Here is a 22,182-nt window from a genome sequence, read left to right as displayed (position 1 = left end):
ACGTGTTCTCTAGAATGTTGTTGTCGTCGATTTTCCTTTTTGTTCTCGTTTCCTGATGCTCCTGTACCAAATGCATGAGCCATCAGTGATTTTTAACCCCTGCAAGTTCCCGTCGTTGTCACTTTGTCGGACTGCGCCGGGTGCTGACGCCGCTGCTCCCCGGGCCCTCCCGGCTCCATTTCGCGACCTGCCCGCGCTCAAGATGGCGGCGGCCGCCCTCAGCCCGCACTGAACATGGCGGTGCCCGGGCGCGCGCGGAGCGGGGTCATAGGAGCAGGAAAGGGAAGTGACGCCCCCCCCCGTCCCGGCGGCGGCGGTGACGGGCACGGCCGGGGCCAGTGGGGCTCTGTGAGGGACGGGGCCGGGACCGGGAGCTCCGTGAGAGACATGGGGCAGCGGGGGCTCAGGGAGGGAGCGGGGCTATGCCAGCGCTCCTGAGAGACCGGGGCGAGCGGGGGTTTCGTGAGGGACCGGGGCTGAGCCGGGGCTCCGTGCGGGACCGGGGCCGAGCTAGAGCTCCGCGAGAGACCGGGGCTGAACCGAGGCTCCGCGAGGGAGCACGACTGAGTGAGGCACCAAAAGAGACTGGGGCCGCCGCTGCCCCTCGGCCTGACCCCGCCGAGCCGGGGCTCCGGGAGGGAGCGGGGCCCGTGCTCGCTGGCCGGCGAGCCAGCGCTGACCTGCGGGCGGTGGGGAGGCGGGAGCCGTGTTTGACGAGGGGAAAGCCTCGTGTTTCCGGGACAGATAGCACCAAATCGGTTCCAACCTGTCCCCGAGTTTCGCCAGCCGCTTTTGGCGGTTGTGAGGAGAAGAGATCAGAGTAAACAGCGCAAACTGAACTTACTGCCCTTTGGAGTTTAAGGTTTGGGGCTTCAGGTGTTTTTGCTTTGTTTTGTTTTGTTGCTTAATGGCTGTGTGAGCAGTGTATGAGTTTTAATTAGCTGGGTGTACCGAGTGTTTGGTCACTTTATGCACGTTTCCTTGCAGCTGCAGCATGGCAGAAGCCTCTGCCTCTCCACTGAAGCACTTTGTGCTGGCCAAAAAGACCATCACTGCCATCTTCGACCAGCTGCTGGACTATGTCACTGAGGGAGCAGCGTTTGTGGAAGGTGAGCTTTCCTCTTAAACATGAGGGCCTTATCTTTTGTTTTGAGTATGTTTTACACCAGCATAATGTTCCTTATGTTATCTGTTACTGTGCTGTTTGTATAAACATGCACCTTCAGAAATAGTGACATTTTTCATTTGACGCTGGAGTTTTTTTCAGCTTGTGTTAGAAGGAATGCCTGGCATGGCTACATACCTGAAAAGCTGATTAAGTCACTTGGATTGGCAGCCTGGTCTCCTCTCCATGAGGGTGAAAGTTTCACCACTCTGGCCCTATAGTTCTGTGGTGGTTTGTTTTGCATAGAAGGAAGGACAAACAGGTTCTCCCATTTTTCAGCAGAAAGATGCATCGGTGATGCAATGCAGGGAACTGGTCACACCCTCAGAGGTTTTAGCAGTGTGGAACCTGTGTGGCCACACAGAGTTTGTTGCTCATCATCCCAGTGAGCTCTGCAGGGGGAAGACAGCTCAGCTTAGCTTGTGTATCCATGAGAGGTCCTGACTTTCCTCTCTGAAGGAAAGATGTCCCAAGGAACTGGGCAAGTGAGCCCATCAGGCTGTCTTCACAGGGTTAGTGGATCAGTGGTTGGATTGGCAATTGATCTGAAGTGATTTATGCTGTGATTTCACCAGTGTTTATGGCAGGGCTAGCAAATGATAAGGGCTGGTATCAGCGTCTGTAGTGTGGTTTTGCTTGTTTTGTTCAACCACTGTAATTAAAATCTGCAGTTAGCATGTTAAGTACTGCTTACACCTTGTATCACAGAACACATTCTCTATATGTGATTGATTTAATATTTTTTCTTTCTGTGTGTAGCCACATACAAGAACCCAGAGCTTGATCATGTAGCAACAGAAGATGAACTAGCAAAAATACAAGCATATAAAAACAAGTTGGCAGTCATTAGAGAGGTGCTCTCACGGAGGCACATGAAAGTGGCATTTTTTGGCAGGTAATGAATGAAATTATTAGTTCTTAATTTCTTTTTTTTTATTTTTTTTTTTTTTTTACTTGGGAAGGCCGGAGGTTGTCCTGTTCTCCAGAATGTTTTTTTTTTTTAAAAAAATGGTGGGTTTTGTTTGCTTGTTTTATATATATATATATATATATATATTTGCTCTGGACTGTTCCTGCTGAGGACATTTTTTTTTGTATTTGATCAGAAGTGCTGAAGAGCTAAACTTGGAGATTTTCATGATTCTATCTATAAGCAGCTGAAGAGAAACAGAGATGGTTCCCTGGTTGGTTGTAACATCAGTCTGATAGATCTGTGTGATGATTTTAAGGATAGCTGTAACAATTTGGTCTGCTAGTCCACTTTGCTTCAGGGAGATTGATTTTTCTGGGCTTATATTTAAATATGTGGTTACATATTTTTGGAGTGTGAATTTTTATGATTCTAAAAATTCTGTAGTAGTGTTGGAAAAAACATGTACAACGGTGGTCTTGCCTTCATTTTGCTAAAAGTAGTTTAGTTATTTAAAGAAAAACTATAAAAAGTTCTGGAATAAAGAAATTAATTATATCTCAGCCTTGATATTTCAAGAAGTTAAAAGCTGAATACATGCTGTGATGTGTGATAAAAGTTTTCCTTTTGCTAAGGGGAAAAGTTCTGAGCAGGAAAAAGAGAACTTAACTCTCCCTCTGCCATTTTGAATAAATTTGTGAACTATTGTACAGTGAGCACTTAACTTTTTCTGGAAGTCGCTCAAAAACGAGTTACAGTCTATGTAACTTATTGCTGTTGTGTAATAGTTGAACCTCAAATATTTATAGGTGAGGGGTAGAGGGTTAGTGCAAAGTAGGACACCAGTGAGGGCTTCAAGTTTTTGCAGAAGCTGGAGCTGGTGACCAGTTCCTCTAAATAAACACTCCCCACTTCCTGCTGGCTGGAACTCTGTACCCAAACCTGCTTGTGCTCTGTGGGGCTGATGCATTCCAATGTGGCGCACTCAGTTCAGCACAAAGGTGTGCTTAATTCTGCTGTGCTCTGCTCAAAGTGCTTTTCTTTTCTATCCCTCTAGAACAAGCAGTGGGAAAAGTTCAGTCATTAATGCAATGCTGTGGGATAAGGTACTTCCCAGTGGGATTGGCCATACGACAAACTGCTTCCTCAGTGTGGAAGGGACTGATGGAGATAAGGCTTATCTTATGACAGAAGGATCAGATGAAAAGAAGAGTGTCAAGGTACATTTCTTGGCTGATTTCATGCTAATTTTCACAGGAACTGATTCATAAAGTGTCTCTTTTAACAGTTTCAGATCCAACAAAAGTATAAGGCTCACTCATTCTGGATTTTTAAGTTCTTATTTAGGAGGGAAGAACAAACTAATTAAAGTGCTCTGCTCCACAGTTTTTCTTGGTTGTTCTAGAGAAACAACTAATGCGTGTCTCATTGTAGCATAGCACGTGTTGAGTGATTTATTCTTATAGGACTAAGTAAGTCCTGTTACTGATTAAGAGTTTGGAATGTGCCCTTCATTTGGGCTTATGGTGCTCATCTTATTGAACTGCTTATGCTGATATGTTAAACCTCTGAAGCAAATTCATGATGACGCTCAGTAGCACATAGTCCAGCCCTGTAGGGAACATTGGTGGCTCAAAAGAAACTCTTGTCTGAGTTTCAAAGCACAACTTGTTCTTTAGATGCTGGCGAGTTGAAGAGCTTAAAAAAAAATCACAGCTATTCACCAGAACAAAGTATGAACTCTGTTACCCTCTTCAAGATAGATCCTGTCCAAGTTTGCTTGAGAACTGAATTAGACTGGTTTTCAGACTTGTTTGAGGTACATATTCATGTCTGTCTTCTCTTTAATGCTCTCTCTAGACAGTCAATCAGCTGGCTCACGCACTTCACATGGATAAAGATTTGAAGGCTGGCTGTCTGGTCCATGTCTTTTGGCCCAAGTCAAAGTGTGCCCTGCTGAGAGATGATTTGGTTTTAGTGGACAGGTATCTTTTCTGTTCTAGTAAATATTTTCTTAAGGATATTAGCCATTACAATGTTTAGAAAACAGATTGGTTTAGATTCAAAATTCTTGAAAGTCTTTTTTGTATGAAAGGATAGAGTTTGTTCTTTTGTATGTATTACTTGTCATCATCCTCCTGATTCTGCCCTTGTAGCAATTGGAACAGACAAGTGTCTTGTGACTGAGCTGAAAACGGGAATAGCTTTTGGCTGAGGATACTCTACCTTTAAAACAAAACAAACAGTATGGAAGTGTGAGTAAGGTTGTTGACCTTTTGCCCACTTCCTTTCTTGAAACGCTTCAGGCTGATTATGTGAAGTATGAACAATGTGGACTTCATTTTTAAAAGCTTCTGATAAGAGTTGCAGTGCCTACATACCAAAGTGACCTCAAAATGCAGTTGTGACTATGTCCAACTGTGTGTGGCCTGTGTTAGGCTGGCATTTCCTATGTGTTGATGTGTTTGAAGAATTCTGGACGTGTTAGCTTTGTCCATGCCAAGTGCCCTTATTTCTGGCCACTGCATTATAACCTCTTAGCAGCTTTTCAGACCTTCAGCTGATCTGTACCTGACATATAAATCAATAAATACGGAATTTGAGAGTAATTCACACAGGTGTCAGTGAATTTTTAAGTATGATTTCTTCAAGAAAAAGACATTCAGAGTGTATTCTAATAAATTGGAGTGGTTTTTGTTCTGTCTCTGTCTTGTACTTTGAAATCACTGGGAGTTTGTTACTATTTTCTTTGGTGCATGATCTTGGATATGCACAGATTGCTAAAGGTAAAAAGTAAAGGGAAAAGAAAAGAGCATATGTTCTGAGAGAGCAGGTACTTGAAAAGAGTAAATCATCCTTTTACTGTTAAATTGAGAAAAATTGAACCAGCAGTAATTTAGGTGTTGCAAACATGACTTAATACCAATATGCCAATTAATGTTTTTGTTTTTTTAAATGGATAGCACTATGGTTTTACTTCATTTTGGCTTCTTCCTAAATTTATGCACAGCTTGCATAGCATATTGCTTTAAACTTGGACTTTATTAATGAAAAAAATATTTTATGAGCTACGGTCTCTTCTGATTAAAATTAGGATCCGAGGAGGGGAACCATTGTGTGTGGCTGTCTGGGTTTCTGATGGACTGCCTGTCGCTTTACTTGACATTTAATTATATGTGCATACTTACTAATCAGAAATTGCATTTTGGAATGAGTAGGTAGTCTAATGATTAAGTAACTGATAAATTCTAGATGGTAATTAGCTCATGCAATGTTTACCTCAAGTTTGAGGTAGATACAAGATACAGACCTCTGTGACTTCTTGCAAGGCCCTTAGGCATTTCCACTCTGTTTTTATCAGTTTATAAAAATCAGCTACTTCTTTGCTGTGTAAATAAGAATTTGTGTTTTCTGTTGTCAACAGCCCTGGCACAGATGTCACTACAGAACTGGACAGCTGGATTGACAAGTTCTGTTTAGATGCTGATGTGTTTGTCCTGGTTGCCAATTCTGAATCAACTCTCATGAACACGGTATGATGTGCAATGATTTTATGCTACTTCTTTATTTAAATATTCAGCAGTTCCATAACCAGAATAGCTGAGACCTTTATAGAAGATGAATCACTGCACTTAGATCTTGTGAATAGGATTTGAGGGTGGGAGTCAAGAAATAACGTATATCTCTCACTATGAAAAGTAGAATGAAATTTAAATTTCTTACCGGCTTGGCTTTTTCTGCCTTGAGCATCATAATTGTCCTTTCCAGATCAGTTGTGTTTTTGATAAATGGATGAGAGAATGCTTGTTTTGCCTTGCAATTTGTTGGTATTTATAACCTGAAGACACTTGTAGTATCAAAGAAATTACGGAGAATAATTCATATCCAGAAATACTATATAAATTCAGTAAAATACACAAACTAGGTGAAGGGAGTTGAGTTCCTGTCTTGTTCCTCTCTCAAGAGAAGGTGAATTCCCTTGACACATCTTGTGTTGAGGATGAGTGCTGTAGGTTCCCCTCAGTGGGCTGTGTTTCTTCTGAAGAAGGTGTTGGTAATAAGGGTTCTGTGCAGTGTGGAGAGCTGAAGATATTTTAATGTCTTTGTTCTGTAAAGCCTTGTTTCAGGAGAGAGAAGAGTGAACCTTGCATCCTAAATATTGTAGGACTTGAAAGAGGAGAATGTTTAAGGTGACCAGAGGAGCTGTTGGGATAATCAAAATACAAGAGCAGAAATTTGGTGTAATTTTGTAGTGATCTCCAGTTTTGATTAAATTAAGTATTGTGGATGCTGACAATAAAAGGTTTCTAAGTTATTGCAAGTGTGACTGCCAGAATGCAGAGTAATGCTGCTGAGAAAATCCTTGATGTTTTTTATTAAGCCTACTGCAGACAAATTATATGTTCTGAGCATAGTTGTGACCTGAAAGGCCTGAACTTTCTGACTGTTGAGACAATTTTTAATACAATAAAGAACTGAGTGTGCAAAGACAGTATTTCTTTGCATTCTAGCAAATTAGAATAGTTTGGTAGAAGTCTGAGAAGAATGTAAGTTTAAAATCATTACATTCCATCTTCTGAGTTGAGTCCACAGAGTCAAATGCAAGAGATGTGATTTAGAATAAAAAGAAAATTATTAAGACATTCAAGGCAAAGAGGATTTGGCACCACTGTGGCCATGTCTTCTCTATTATGTCACAAGAGTGACATTTCTGGACTTTTACAAAATCTGTAAGTTGTTTACATTATATATATAACACAGTTGTTGGGGCCTTTTAATTAAAGGAAAAAGAAAAATCATTTCAGTGAACACCTTATTGCTATGTAGATAACATAAGTTATCCTGCAGATAAAGCTTTTGACAACTGTGTTCTCATCCTTCTTAAGCATTGTTTTTGCCTGTTACCATAACAGGTTTGAGAATACTTGGCATTATCTTGCCACACTACCAGAGATTTTTTTTTGTGAAAATGTGATTCTTCTACTATTCCCTCATAAATTCTTCTCAGACAGAGTTCTGATTTCTGCAGCAGTGATCTGGTTTGCACATGCTTATTCCCAGCTGATGGAGAATAATGGATCTCCAGTGCTGTGTCCAGGATATGTTGTGGTGTCCTATTGCAGTCTGGAAAAGTTTATGGCAGCCCAGAGATTTCTTTGTTTCAGCTTTTCTGATTGGGGACTCACTCCATCACGACTTACCCATTATGACTCTGTAAACAGCAATAATGTGTGGTAGGTGCAGACAAGAGACTTAAAAACACTTAATTTTGTTAAATTAAGTCATTCATCAATGACTTTCTTTGCTGTGTCTCAACCATATGTCCTCTACATACTACAGTGAACTACAGAGAAGTAACAGGAAATGTTTTTTGAACTATTTATTGGAAGTTTTTTTAGTTTGTTTTTTTACCAATTTTTAGAGGAAGTTGCAGTGTCTCTGACTTTTAGCACTGGCATCAGTTTTAAGACATTTGATGACTTTTGAACTACCCTCAGCTGTTATGTGCTGAATATCTGTGTGTTCTAATACTGATGAATTCTTTGTAATAAACTTCTAAAAAGCTGGGTGAACTACAGAATCTGTTACAGAAGAATGCGTGACTCTGGTTTGCAGGTCTGGGGAATTTTCTGTTTGTGCTTTAATTCTTAGGAGAAACATTTTTTCCATAAAGTGAACGAACGACTTTCCAAGCCAAACATCTTCATCCTCAATAATAGATGGGATGCCTCTGCATCAGAACCAGAGTACATGGAAGATGTGAGTGAATTTATGGCTCGTACATGGGTTGACAGTTAATTAATATGTATTAATATTACATAATATTATGTATACCGGCTTCGTCTTATTAATAAAAGGGTAAGTTACATGGTCAGAAAATGGAAATAACCTATTCCTCATTCTGACCAAAAAGCAACTTGCAATTCAAATGACAATATATGCAGGCAAGTAATAAAATGGGAGACTTCTTTAGAACCTTTTTCCTCCACAGTTAAACTTGTTTTTTAATCTTATTTGTATTACCTTTTGTTTCTGCAGTGATAGTGCAACCTGAGGGCACAGTTTATGCATTTGTACCTCCATAGAGTAGCTGGGAAAGTGCAGCATTAGATGGGAACAGTTTGGATCTTCAGATCTTCCCAACAGCAGCCAGCTTGCAGTGAGAATTACTTCTCCGTGTATGGGGAATGAAGGGTTTACCCCAGTAACTGGCTGAGATCTCTGACTTAAGTAAATACAATTGTTGGGGGAACGGAACAGAGTCCAGGTCTGTTTAAAGGAGTAAAAGCAGCTGCTGCCTCTGTAGGGTTGGCAGGCATTGGCTGTCAGAGGGGTGGTTCAGCATCTGTTTCTGACTCTGATGTTGTGATGTGTTGACAGCTCAGATTTTGCCTTTTTCTCATGAGCTTTTACCTTTTCCTTAGGTGCGTAGGCAGCACATGGAGCGCTGTCTGACTTTCCTGGTCGATGAGCTCAAAGTTATTGATCCTGTAGAAGCCAGGAATCGCATCTTTTTTGTTTCAGCAAAAGAAGTTCTGAGTGCCAGGAGACAAAAGGCCCAAGGAATGCCTGAGGGTGGTGTGTAGGAACTCCTGCTTTTCCTCAAATACAGAAAAACACTATCAAACCCGATAAATATATTTAAGATGCAGTCCCTGGTGTAAGGTACTGCTGTCTCCCTTATGGTCTGTTGTTTCACAGGTGAAGCACTTGCTGAAGGATTTCAAACAAGATTCCAGGAATTTCAACATTTTGAGCAGATATTTGAGGTATTTATGATGGGCTTTTTAGGCTGCCTGTTTTTTATTGTAAAGGTAGTTTTTTCTTAGGCTTAGCATAATTATACTGAGCATTACCCATATTAGCAAGTGGAGGGGAGTGTAAGGTACTTAAACCATCTGCAGCTTTGGCTTTTCTGTGGGTTCTGTTCATACCTTCTCACCTTGAGTAGCAGGTAGTTGTTGGAAAGTAGAATTATATCAGTGAGGGAAGGGACAAGAACTCTTAGCTCATGTTTTGAGATCTCAAGACCAATAGAGTCTATGTAAGAAGAGTCTTGAAATATGATCACTTACAGCCATGTGCTGGTAAATGTTTGCAGTAAGAAATTCAGTTTCATCAATGTAAATCTAAAAATACACTTCCATTTCTAAAGGCAGAGTTTTGAATCTATCACCATTATGTACCTCTTAGCTCTGTTACTCTCATCATTAACACTGTCCTTGCATCCTTCGTGCTGTACAGAATCCACCCTTCCACCTCAGTTTAGCCATATTCATAGTTGGAGTTCACAGTTTCTACAGAAGCAGGACTGGCTGGACAGTTGAGTGGTTTCTTTGTTATAGGATCCATTTGACTTGCTAGATTTGATAACTAATTAACTAAAGCCATTCTTCGATATCTTGAGGACTCTTTGGTATTCCTCAATGGTTTTGTATACAAGTATTTAAAAAAACCAAAAATCGAACTGCCTCTGAAAATTGTTTGTTCTTGCATTACAACATTTGACCTTAGCAAAACTGAATTATGTAACGTGTGTATATCAGAAAGGTTTTAAAACAATAGCTTGATTTGGTCTTGCATAAGCAAGGAAATGTCAGACTAAATTTAATCCTTATCCACACTCATCTGATAAGTGACTGCAGTGTTGAAATAATCGGTTCGGGTACTGGCAGGGCCTGGCTCCATGAGACATAGCATTTCTTGTGTCACTAGCTATAGTCAGACATTCATGTTTTTTGCAATTTCACAACTGTAGTAGGAAACTTCGAGCCAGCAGGAAAAAAGTGGAAATTGAGCTTCTAAATCAGTTACTGTTCTTTATTGTATTTTGCCATCTGCTGTACCCAAAGCTTTTTTGACAAAATCTCTTACAATTATAGTTAAGCACTCAGTGCTTAGAAGACTTGAGTATGAAGATGGATGATGACTTATTAAATGATGTGATCCTGTGAGTGCTCAGCACATTTGTAAATCAGATGTCACAGACTCAAGCTGGCCACCACAATGAGAAGTATCTGTCACAGGATCACAGCCATGACAAGTTTCTGTGGCAGAGGCTGGGACAAGGAACAATTCTATGACAGCACTGCATCAACTTAAATCAACCTATTTTCTTCTTTCACAATGCATTACGTTTGCTGCACGCCTGACTCCAGCAGTGAGAGTGGATTCTGTAGTATTTTTCCCTTCTCAGCGTGTTTCATTCTAAAATCATTATTAATAGCTTTGAATAGGGGTGTGATCCCATCATTTAAAGAGAATGACAACTCTGCTGAATTGAGATTGCCAAAGCAGTTTCAATTTTGAGTGCTCGCTGTTGCAGCCTCTTTCACGTTCAGGGTTTGTGGCAGTTTCCTAAGTTACAGAGGCAGTTTATGTGCTTTTAAAGCAAGGCTGAGAATGAAATGGTTTACCAGGTCTGAAGCCTTCAGACCTGATACTCAAATGACTGTCACCTGAGCTGATAAAGTAGCTGACAACTGTTGTCATCAGTTCTGCTTGCCAGCTCTAGGCTCTGTATTAATGGGGAATCTCAGACTGCAGGGAGAGCTTTCTGTGTGAAATTCTCACTGATAGTGTGCCTTTTGCACTGCCAGACCAAACTCAGATGCTGTACAGCCCTGAGTACAGCCTAAGCACTTCTGCCTAAAGCACTTTGCATTTACTCTGTTTCCTGACAGAGGAGCTGCAAGTCCCAGCAATTTGGATTACATTCCACTGTGTGAAAAGGAAGGGATGAGAGCACAGATGCTTCTGTCTGTCCTCATCAAACACTGATTCCTTCCCTGCCTCAGTCTGTCTTGCCTTTCGCTCCTTGTCCTGTGCAGGTGCCTTCCTCAGACTTCCCAAATATCTCTCACTTTTCTGTCCAGCTTATATCTCTTGGTAATCTGTCACCTCACAGACCTGTCCACGTGTGCCTTGTTCTCCCTGGCTGTATCTGCTGGGTTTGCTCCTCCTGGATTCTCTCACCCTGCTTTTGTCTTCACTAAATTTGGACAGCTTTTCCCTCTTCTCCATATGGGCTGAGAAGAGGAGCTGTTACTTCTCCAGTACTTCCACATTCCTGATTTTAGTCTCAGTTCACTTATGGGAAAGCCTGTTCATTCCAGGACTGATATGAGCTCAGTATAGATAGAATCTTAAAAAAAAAATAATAAAAATATCTAGAAACAGCCCACCAGTGCTACTTAGTTGTGATATGAGAATAATTTGGACTATTTTTGAAAGGCTTGTAAGATTTATGTAGACTTTGTGTGAGGGCAACAATCATTCCAAAGCTAGATGAAACATGTTTGTCTGCAAAGCACAGGGTGGTTGAAGTTGCTAAAAAAAACAAACCTGGTGCAGGTATTACTTGAAACATTTGTAAGCAGTGGGGAAATTAAGATTCTAGAGATTCATGCTTTAAAAAGTGATCCTATGTATGTCAGCTGAATTGCAAAAAGGAGAGAGGCAGTCTTAAAGCATTGAATTCTTGGATCATTTCTGAATTTTTATATTGGGGAGTAATAGAAAGTAGTCAGTGTATTTCCTGAAATTTATAGTGAGGTACATAGAATGCCTTATTGAAACGGCAAAGAAAAGCCTGGATCCTGCACTGTGTGCAGTAGTGCTTGAGGATATCCTACATAAAACCACCCCCTCCATGCCTTAGGTTGGGGTGTTTCTCAAAAGCACTGGCAGCAGAAGTGATGTGGAAACAGTGCAGGAGGGAGGCAGGGTGGAAGGGTACTCCTGTCTGTAGAGGGGAGTGAAGGCAGAGCTGGAATGAGGCAGCTGCTGCAGAGCTCTTCCCCAGCACTGCCCAGAAATGGAGTATGCAACATGCTGGGCACTAAATGACTGTCCTGTGCTACTGGCAGTGGGCTGGAAGGTAACTGGTTTTGGTTAGACTGTTGAAACACAATTTATCTTGGTTTCAATACTTATATACAGACTAACAGCGAAACTGCTGCTGTTCCCCTCTTATCTTTCCCCATCGTTTAACTAACCTTTGTGTTTCTCCTAGTGCTGTAACTTGGATTTTCTGATTGTGTTGTGAGTGATTGTCATCCTTTTATCTACCACATACTAACATTGGGAAGACTCTGCTCTGTGCCTAGTCTAGCTCTTACAATGTGCTGATATTTAAGAAACTCTGGCCTTTCATTGCTGATTTCTAGATCTGCTTCGTCGAGGAACAGGGACTATTTTACCCATTTTATATATTTTATTTTCATCTATTATTTTTAGATAGCTGAAATTTCTAATTACAGCATAGGCTAAAGTCATAGGCAAGTCTTCTAAAAACAATCCAAACCTATGCCATGAAAGCTGAATCCACAGATGGAGAACAATTTAAAAATCCCGTCAATCTTGTTTAAGGAAATCAACTGCTTGCTTTCTTCCCCTCAAACACAAGAGCTCTTCAGTCACTGTCCTGTATTTCTGAATTACTGTTCAATATTGAAGATTGATTAGAAATTGTATTGTTAGAGCATTTTGTACCTACTCATTTAACACTTCAATAATATGCAAACAAGCTGATATTTTCAGGACTACTTAACTTTTGTTTATCCCATGAGAAAACCCTTGTTTCTTGTTCCTAATTGTATACTTTGTTCCTGGATGGTCATTATTGACATGAGAATGTCAAATTTTATTGACAGAATTGCCTCCTGAAAGTAAGACTTTGTAGTGCAACAAAGAAAACTCAAGCCAAGCCATATTGCTAACATTCATATTTGACATTTGTAATTCCAAATAGATGGTTTTGAAAATTTCCTAAGGAGACAGATTTATGTATTCATCTGAGTTTTTTTTGTTGTTTTGTTTGAGTTTTTTTTTTTGTTACATTATTCATTTATTTTAAAGAATGAAAACCTATGCACATTACTGTGAATGGACACGAAGGCAGATTTGCTGCTATAGACTCGTTTGAGATTTCAGTTTCTGTTGTCTCTTAATTTCTTTATGCTTTCTTCTTCTTTACTTCTCACTGGTTTAAGTTGATGATAAAAGTGGCAGCATGTGCTTTCTGACAGTGAAATTCCTGATTGTGTTGGCATGGAATTGCAGTAATGTGTTGTGGCTTGGGCCCCTCGCAGGAGTGTATCTCGCAGTCAGCCGTGAAAACCAAGTTTGAACAGCACACTATCAGAGCTAAACAGATAATAGATACTGTGAAAAACATTATGGACACCATAAACGTGGCAGCAGCAGAGAAAAGGTAGGTGGGTTGGAGGGCTGGTTGGATTTGGTTTGTCCAGATCATCTGAGGAGCCATTCTGTGCTGGTGATTTTCTTGGGCCATTATGGACTTTAAAGTTCACTTTTTCTGGTTGGTAAGAAACAGACAATTTCCCTGGTGTGTCAATATGTCAGTCTTACCATTGTTCACTCGCCCACTCAGTTGTACTCTGGGTCTGTGACTTCTGTACAGGGAACATGGTTTACTTTGATGTTCTTCATTACTAATTTTACTGTGTGTTTTCAAACCTTTTTTTCAGAAATATTTAAGATATTAAGTTTTCCTAGTGGTATCCAGCATTTCAGAGGTGATGTTTGGGCCTGCTCTACTTTCATTATCAGTTATATTGAAGAAAGAAAGTGGAAGTATGTAGATGCTTTAATTTGCAAGTGATTAGAATACTGTAAGGAGTGAGATGAGCGCAGGCTAACAGAGGCTTGTCCTCTGGCCCTTTCCAGATTGCATCCTTAAATATCCTTATTCTCTATTCACTCATGTAATCCTTTAGTGCTAATGATAGCAGTTCATCTGCTCTGTCTGGTAGCTTCATGTATCCTTTGAGGTTTGCATATGTGTGCAGTTTTTCCTCACTTTTGTTGCCACCTTGTGTCTCTTGTACACAGTGAACTTGCTGTCACGATTAATCCTTCCCATCCATCTCCTTCCTGCCTGTCAATAATGTGTCTTTGTGTTTCAACAGACTTCACTGTGCTGTCAAACACACTCATCCCCCTGAATATGTCAGTTTTTACAGACTGCCTGTTTACATACTGACTTGTCTCACATTGTCAGATCCCATGAAAACATGATGTGAAATGTTTGAAAATATGCTGATATTCTACTTCTTTCTGTCAGTTGACTTAACCAAAACGTCTGTGGTGACACCTCTTAGTCTGAATTGTTATTTGTTGTTTCTGCTGGCCCTTCAAGATGAAATTGCTCCAGGTTTTCAGGAATTTTTGATTAAGTGATAGGTCAAGGAATGCTAAAGACACTTATTTACTTATTTGTGACAAGGTTGGTGTCTGCCATGTCCCCTTAGCTTTGCAGGGTCATCAGACCCACGTCACTGTTAAGGAGTGATTGAATGCTATTTGTGAGCAGCAGTTTGATCAGTTTTACCCTTTTTTAAAAGCACAATTAACAAGTTACTAAAGGCCTCTGATTCCCCACACCGTTTTTTGGTTGAAATTATTTGATAATACAGTGGTAACAGTTCTGTCTGGAAATGATGGTTTTGAATTGTGTTTGCTCAGCACAGCCTTTGAATGCTCACGCACATGGAACTGCCATGTACAGCCCTTCTGGAGCAGTGCCAGGGATTCCCCCTGGTGCTCAGAAACCATCAGCTGGATGAGCCATGCCTGGTTAAGGGCTCGTTTCTTTCCTGGGGGAATACATGGTAGTGATGGTGATTTCTTTTCTGCTGGGTTAGAGTCCAGTCCATGGAAGAGCGAGAGGATCAGAAGGACAGGCTGGACTTTGTTCGAAATCAGCTGAACATTTTGACAGAAGACACCAAGGAAAAAATCAAACGCGTTACTGAGGAAGTTGAAAACAAAGTGAGTAAAGGCAGTGGGAACAACCTCTCAGATCCAAGTGTTGCCTCCTCTCTCAGGCAGCTCCTTTTGGAGCCACCCATCTCAGGAAATATGTTTGAAATGTCAGAATGTTCCTTTTTCAATACAAAAAAAAAGGAAAAAACAAAAGCTTAAAATGACAATGTTTCCTGACTGTCAGGTGATTGAATGATTTCTTGGGACAGTTTGTGCAGCAGTCTGTTCTCACTCTGTCTGGAAAAGGTAGCAGAAACATTTTATGTATTTCCTGTGTTCTTCCAGGTCTCCTCTGCCATGACTGATGAGATTTGCCGGCTTTCAGTTTTAGTTGATGAATTTTATTCTGATTTTCACCCTTCTCCTCAAGTATTGAAGCTCTATAAGACAGTAAGTTGTTTTTTTTTAATAGTTTGAAGCCAAGCTCTTTGTCTTTCCTTTAATTTCTACTTCTGTATTTTCATAAATTGCATAGATTTTATATGACTTTGAGCATTGCAGGATTTTTGATTGCTGACATGTGCATATCTCTACCCAAAACTGAAAAAGGTTGAAAATGTTTTCTGATTTGTTTTTGTAAAGAAATTAATCTTTTCTTCAACATCTTTTTAGTAGTAGAGTGGTTCCTAATTTCACGTCTTCACTTCCAGTAAATAAGACTTTGCATAAATAATTTTCATTACTCCTAAAATCAAATAAATCCAAAAATAAAATGAGCTTGCAAATGCTCAACGCTTTTAATAAAAGCTGGTTTGAGTTTTTTTAACTTTTATAAATTCCTCCTCAAACTTAATGTTTTAAATTAAAGCACATATATACCTGTGTTTGCCTCTTGTGCTCAGACTTTGCTGATAATGATGACTGCCATAGCTTCCCCCTGAAGTCACAGAATGTTCTGAGTTGGAAGGGACCACAAGGATCACCAAGTCCAACTCAAACAAATGGCCTGGTACAGAGTTCAAACCCACAAGTTTGGTGTTAATAGCACGGTGCTCCAACTGGCTGAGCTCATCTCAGGCTGTTCCAGTCTGGCTGATCACCTGGGAGTGCTGCATTTTCAGGACAATCCCTGCTGTTTCATCTCTAACAGAGTATCCTGAGCAGGCCCCCATGGGAGTTGATGGGCTAGGTTTGTCCCTGTGCAGAGCAGTGGAATTGGCTCCCATCAAATCACACAGTAAGGGCTTTGCAGGGCAGTGGATAGTGGTTTGCTTTTCACTGTCACAGTTATTGAAAGTACAGACTCTTATACTTTTCAATGTTTGCAGGGAAATCTTTGGTGTGTCACTTTAGTTAGGTCTTCAGAGTTGGAAAGCATGGTATTTCCATGGAAACATGCTTTTCTTCCCACTGTAAATAACAGTGCTTAGTGTAACATATTCCTGCTCCATATAATGTAACTGATTGGCTAAATACAAATTGATGAGCTTGTGTTCTTTATAACACTTCAGGAACTGAACAAACATATAGAAGATGGTTTGGGAAAGAACCTGGCTGAGCGCTGCTCCACTGAAGTCAACGAGTCAATGCACCAGTCCCAGCAGGAGATGATTGGTAGGAGGAGGGAGGAGGAATGTTAACACTTGACATTTAAAAGAACACAATCTAAGAAAATTCAGTTTTAAAAGAGTTTTCCTTCTGATCATGCTTAACATTGGTGCTGTAAAGGATAAAGGAAAAGCCATGATAGACAGGACTGAGTGTTTAGCTCAGTCCTCTGTTTCTGATACTAACCAGTAACAAATGCTGGGGGAGAAGAATGATGAACCAGGGTAAATACAGCAATCCCTCTCTATTTTAGGGACTTCTGAGCTGATACAGTGCATCTGGTTTAATGGCTTAAGCAAGTAATAATGGACCTGTCCTTTGGAAACTCATCTAATCCTTTTATAAACCCATTTAAAATTTGGCTTCCACAAGAGATGCACCAAATGCACTAATTATTAGAAAATGTTTCTGCAGTATAATGCTCTCCCTAGGTCCATCCAGACCCAAAATGCAAAACAGTTCATTTCACAAAGGATTTGTGTACTCCCCTTTTTTTTTTTCTTTATAAGTAGTAACTTTTTTGCACATCCATCCCTACTGGTCTGTTCCTTGTAATAAAAGATTCAGAGCAAGATCATGAAATTATGTGAACCCTTCTGTCCTATTATGTAATAATGTTGCCTTTTCTGTGTGGCACCACAGAACTGATGGATAAATGAATTATTTTTTTTTCTTACTCCATTCCTATCTTTTGACCACTGATAGAGGTCTTTCAGTTAACTTTGAGTCTTTTTTTACAGCAGCGCTTCCCTGGTGAGTTGATTTTCATGACTGTTTTCTTGTATCAGAGCAATAAATTCCCTGCTCTTTTTGGAGCATAATGAACTAAATAAATAATAATGAAATAATGAACTGGTCAGTTTAGATTCTCTGAATTGACAAAGCTGGTCAGCAGTGCAGAGATACTGCTTGTGAATATGCTCTTCTTCTAATGGTAACTCATCTTTACTGTTTTTATTTCTAGAAAATCTGAAACCATTGTTGCCTTCTAGTGTTCAGGATCAGCTCCACTTGCTAATTCCATGCAGGAAGTTTGACCTTAGCTATGATCTAAACTGTCATAGCCTGTGTGCAGATTTTCAAGAGGATATCATGTTCCACTTTTCTTTGGGATGGACTTCTCTTGTAAACCGTTTCTTGGGTCCTAAACAAGCTCAGAAAGTACTCCTGGGATTAGCAGATCCAAACCTACATGTGAGTTCTTCAGAGCTTGGGCTGCCTTGTTTTACCTCAATGAGAATATATTGATTTTTACTCTGTGCCAGTGCTATTCACATGCTTCCTGCTACCTTTCCCTGGATCCATTCTGTGAAATATTTTTGGTGAGGGTTGCTTTTATTGGATTATATTCAGGGTTAGAATGGAAGTAAAAACCTATTTTAAAATAAGTTGGTTTTCCTTTGGATTGAACCCTTTGAGTAGCCTATTCCATTTGTAACATTTGGATCCTTGGGCCAGAACCAGCCCTGCACAGACTCTTATTCTCTGTTGGAGGAATTGTCAAAGCCTCCACTGCTCCTCAGGAGTCCTTTTCATGATTTCTCTGCTGAAGGGTTTCCTTCAAGTAAATCAAAGCCTGAATATATGAAAATAAAACCCATCTGTGTAGTTCCTTAATGCTTTTGACTCAGGCTGCCCTGTTCCCATCTTCTAGATCCCTCGTCCTTTAGCCAGCACCCCATCTACCGCCAGCCTTCCTGCCATAACTCCTGAGAACGTGCCCCAGGATGAATTTATGATTCCTTTGGTGTTGAGTTTAGCCTCGCTGACGTCCCGGACCTCCATGAGCATCATCGTTGTTGGCGGAGTGGCAAGTAGCACTGGCAACATTCTTGCTGGAAGGGGTGGCAGAGGCTGAGCTGCTCTGTCCTGCTTGGGGTGTAGCACAGAGTGTGCCGTGGATTTGATGCTGGGCCAGATGAGCACTGGATACCCACAGTCAGTTCATAGTGAGAAACCAGGCTAATCACTCTGAGGATAGCTGGGCATATTCTCTCTGCCATAAGTCTTTGTTCAAAGCCTGAATTAAATGGTGATCTGGTAATACCTCCTTCAGTTTGAATTTAGTTGGAGCTTTGCTTCCTTCATGAAAGAGCAGCAAGGCTTCTGTAACCTACACATTCTCTGTGCCATTGGGGACCAGCACATGTGAATGTAGCTATATTGCTCTGCAGTAATAATATGGAAAATACTTATTTTCTTAAACAAATCCAGTGAAAGGGCTCTGGAGATGATTTTTTAAAAATGGGTGGAATTTGCTTTCATTCTGTAGGGCAACTTATTTAAGCTAATAAAGATTTTGTTTTTCAGATTTGGAAGACCATAGGCTGGAAGCTGATCTCATTCTCCCTGAGCATGTATGGGCTGCTGTACCTGTACGAGAGGCTGACCTGGACTACCAGGGCCAAGGAGAGAGCCTTTAAGCAGCAGTTTGTGAACTACGCCACCGAGAAGCTGCAGATGATCGTCAGCCTCACCAGCGCCAACTGCAGCCACCAGGTGCAGCAGTAAGTGTCACACTGGGACAGGCCATTGGCACTGGCCCTGCATGATGGCACCTCAGTGTCCCTTGGCACTTAGTGGGAGGGGGTTTGAAGAGTTTAAAATGCCTTCCTGAAAAGGCCAGTACCTGCATCCATGTGTGGTTGTGTGTGGTGCTCTGAAGGTGGTGACTCTTTGTCCAGCACCTTGCAATAGAGACACGAGAGATCATTCTGCTGGAGCCTGATTTGCTCTGCCCTTGGAGTCTCTGGAAAGATGAGCAGAGCTTGTGCCCCAGGGGCTGCTGCGGGCAAGTTCTGAGCAGCCAATCCTGGCACTTCTGCACTGCAGGAGATGAACTTTGATAACATTTCTGAACTATTCCCTGAGCTACACAGGAGAGGTGTTCTGCACTCTGAGGGCTAGAGGGCGCATTTGCAGCCCTAATTTTCTGAAATAAGCATTCAATCAAAACACATAGTTTCAAGAAGAAGCTAAGGAAGACAATCAGCCAGACATTACTTAGCAGAGACAGGTGGGAAAGTGTTTTGGAAAGAGAAAACAAAAAAATGGAATAGTAAAAAGTTAAGCTTCAGTAGAGGAAAAAGATCCATCTCTGTGTTCCAGCAGCTCTGTGAGGAAAAGCTGCATTCAAACCAGTGTTCCAGTAGAGAGGAGAGGGTGCTTTGTCTCCTGCATGAGATCCTGGGTACTAGGCCCAGGCTGGTAACTGGGTTTGTTTTGGAGTCCTGGAGCAGGTTGGGAGCACGTGGCTAAGGAGGGATGTAGGATGGGGTGCCTCAGTGGGCAGGGCTGGAGCAATGTTCCTGTGAGCAGGACACTGAGTGTGGCACAGGGCTACACTCAGCTTGGTGCTGTGGGGCTGCTCTGGCACCTCCTGCCACAGCCAGAGCCCCATCTCAGACTCAGACCTGTTAATGTTCTATGAAAATGGCCAGGCACAATAGGCATAGTAGGCATAGACTGAGATACAGTTGGTGTGTTGAGGGGTTTTTTTTCCTAATTTAAGAAGTACTCAATTCTCCTGCTTTATGCTAGTCTGTAATCCCATAACAGCTGGAGGCTTTGATTGCTGTGTTCTGCATGCTGCAATGCCATGAGATTTTATTTCTTACTATTTTTTTAGCATAAACTTCTGTGAATCATGATTACTTGTTTTCACTTTAGGGAAATGGCCACTACTTTTGCTCGGCTCTGTCAGCAGGTGGATGTTACTGAGAAAAACCTGGAAAAAGAAATAGCTAGGCTTTCCAAAGAAATAGATCAGCTGGAGAACATACAGAGCAGCTCCAAGCAGCTGAGGTAAGGCTTGGTGTGACTGGCCACAAACATCTCTTAGCCTTGCTGACTTCAGAGTGATCAGTTACTCTGTTACTCTGGTGTTGAACTAGGTTAGTTCAGGTGCAGAAGGGGATGCAAAGATACCCTGAACTGCTCTGGGTGAGTTAAATAAATGTATGCTGTTGCCTCAGTCAGTCAGCTAACCTCCAACAATATTATTTCTTAGGTCATCTTTACCCTTGTCTCTCTTTAGTGTGGGAGACAGGCCTTTGACCAGAATTTTAGTCTCCTGTAGGTAACTTGCAGGTGGCACCTTCCCAAATCCCCCTCCCCAGAACATAGCAGAAGAGCAGCTGTGCTGTGTTGAGTCATCCAGTGCAGTACTGGTGGTGCCAGTGGTAGGTGTTTGCAGAGGAGGAACTTCCAGCAGTTGATGGTTCAGGCACTTGGAAGCAGCCTCAGCTGTAGTTTCCTGTTCTTTCCACCTGCTGAAAGGCTGCCCTGGCTCTGGTCTGCTGCCTCCTGGCCTCAGGCATCCACCACCACTGTCAGGTGAACATCTGCCCCCACACCCCCTTCTAAAAACCTGCATTGATGTTTTCTTAGTGCTGGGGGTGTCAGTAGAGGAATAGAAATGAAACACTGATGTCAATCTTACTTTGGCATGTTTGGGCACTGAATTAAATCCCTTGCTTTTGTTTGTTTTACAGAAATAAAGCCATTCACCTTGAGAATGAACTAGATCGCTTCACAAAACATTTTCTTCAAAAGAATAAATAAAACATCATTGTGAACCTTCCTGCTGCTCCTTTGTAGGGCAAAGTAGAAATTCTACAGGTGACACTTCTATTCTGTGGAGGCACTTGAAATGATTTATATTTTTAATGTTGCTCTGGTGACAGTTGTAAAACTTGGGACTTTGATGGTGAACCAAACTGAAGAGCTGTGGTACTCTTGAGTGTTATGTTAGTTTTGCAGATTTTGGGTTAAAAATTACCTTTAAACACTAAATTCTTTCGGGTACTTGACAATAAAACCCCAAATCCTCACTTGTTTTCATGAGCATGTAGCAGTAGCAAGTCTTGCTTCCTGGCATCCAGGACTTTAGGCAGGGGAAGAGCTTAGCCCAGTCTCCTGCTTTCAGCTGCTTAGGAATTGTCCAGGCCTGGAGGGTGCTGGTTTTCCACATGGATGTGATTTTGTTTAGTGAAGTACAAACTTTGCATGGGAAAAGACTCCTGACATGTTTGGAAAGCAGATGCCAGTGTGTGGGGCAGTATTTCCTTCTGAAAGGGCAACAAAAGATGAGGGTGAACTGCACTAAGGAAATGCAGTGGGCTCAAGGCTCCTCTGGCCACCTCCTTGAGCCAAGAGAGCACTGATTACATGAAAGTGAACCTGTTTCTTGCAGTTGGTAGAGAAGAGAAGTGGTCCTTTGCCAGTGAGCACATGGCTAGAACCATGATCAGGTGAGCTCAGGTGTGTCACCACCCCAAGCTCACAGCCGGGTTTGCTGAGATGGTCTGGGCACGATTGGTGCAGGTTGGGTAGGGAAGCTCAGGGTGCCAGGAGGGACCTGGGGCTCCTGCTGCTGCACTCAGGGAGCAGGACATTGTGCAGCCACATCTCTCCCTGTCCAGCCCCTCTGCTGTAGAACAGGTCTCCTCTAGGTCAGACTCCATGCAGCTGTGCTGGAGTCCTTTACCTTTACTCACCTCCAGCAAAGCCTCTTAAAAAACCTCCTGCTGCTGCTGTCTGCAGTCATTCAACATCTACTTTTTTCTAACTAGACTTTTTAAAATTATTTTAAAAGAAAAGCGTTTTCAGAGTATTTATATATTTTTATGGCAATGTTAACATTGACTTAAGTTAAAGATTCAGCTCTAAGGCATAGGAGTTTGCAATTTTCCAGTAACTAAGGGCTGTCTCATCAGGAACCAGATGTAAGATGTAATACTAAATGGAAGACAGCAGTTTCACCAGT

The 22,182-nt window shown here is 41.5% G+C and overlaps 1 protein-coding gene across 6 annotated transcripts; it reads left to right on the top strand.

Annotated features, from left to right (window-relative positions):
- Positions 1-2: 2 nt before the first annotated feature.
- On the top strand, positions 3-20,996 carry MFN1 (mitofusin 1). 6 transcript variants are annotated; one of them, XM_086844100.1, is made up of 18 exons: positions 3-286; positions 988-1,109; positions 1,925-2,060; positions 3,133-3,295; positions 3,936-4,060; positions 5,500-5,608; positions 7,728-7,835; positions 8,501-8,654; positions 8,778-8,845; positions 13,169-13,290; positions 14,747-14,873; positions 15,153-15,257; positions 16,319-16,421; positions 17,380-17,609; positions 18,070-18,225; positions 18,726-18,922; positions 20,085-20,219; positions 20,909-20,996. In XM_086844100.1, exons 2-18 carry the CDS (start codon positions 995-997, stop codon positions 20,976-20,978), a joined length of 2,223 nt encoding a protein of 740 aa, XP_086700226.1. In that variant the 5' UTR covers positions 3-286; positions 988-994; the 3' UTR covers positions 20,979-20,996. The 6 variants fall into 6 exon arrangements, 4 of the variants coding, with proteins under 4 accessions (XP_086700226.1, XP_086700224.1, XP_023788630.1 ...); XM_086844098.1 differs by having other exon boundaries at positions 121-378; XM_023932862.2 differs by having other exon boundaries at positions 172-862.
- Positions 20,997-22,182: the final 1,186 nt, after the last annotated feature.

Source organism: Cyanistes caeruleus, chromosome 10, assembly GCF_971803275.1.
Source record: "Cyanistes caeruleus chromosome 10, bCyaCae1.hap1.1, whole genome shotgun sequence".
NCBI lineage: Eukaryota > Metazoa > Chordata > Aves > Passeriformes > Paridae > Cyanistes > Cyanistes caeruleus.
Note: the sequence above shows the minus strand (reverse complement) of the source record. Positions and strands in the feature narration are given on the sequence as shown.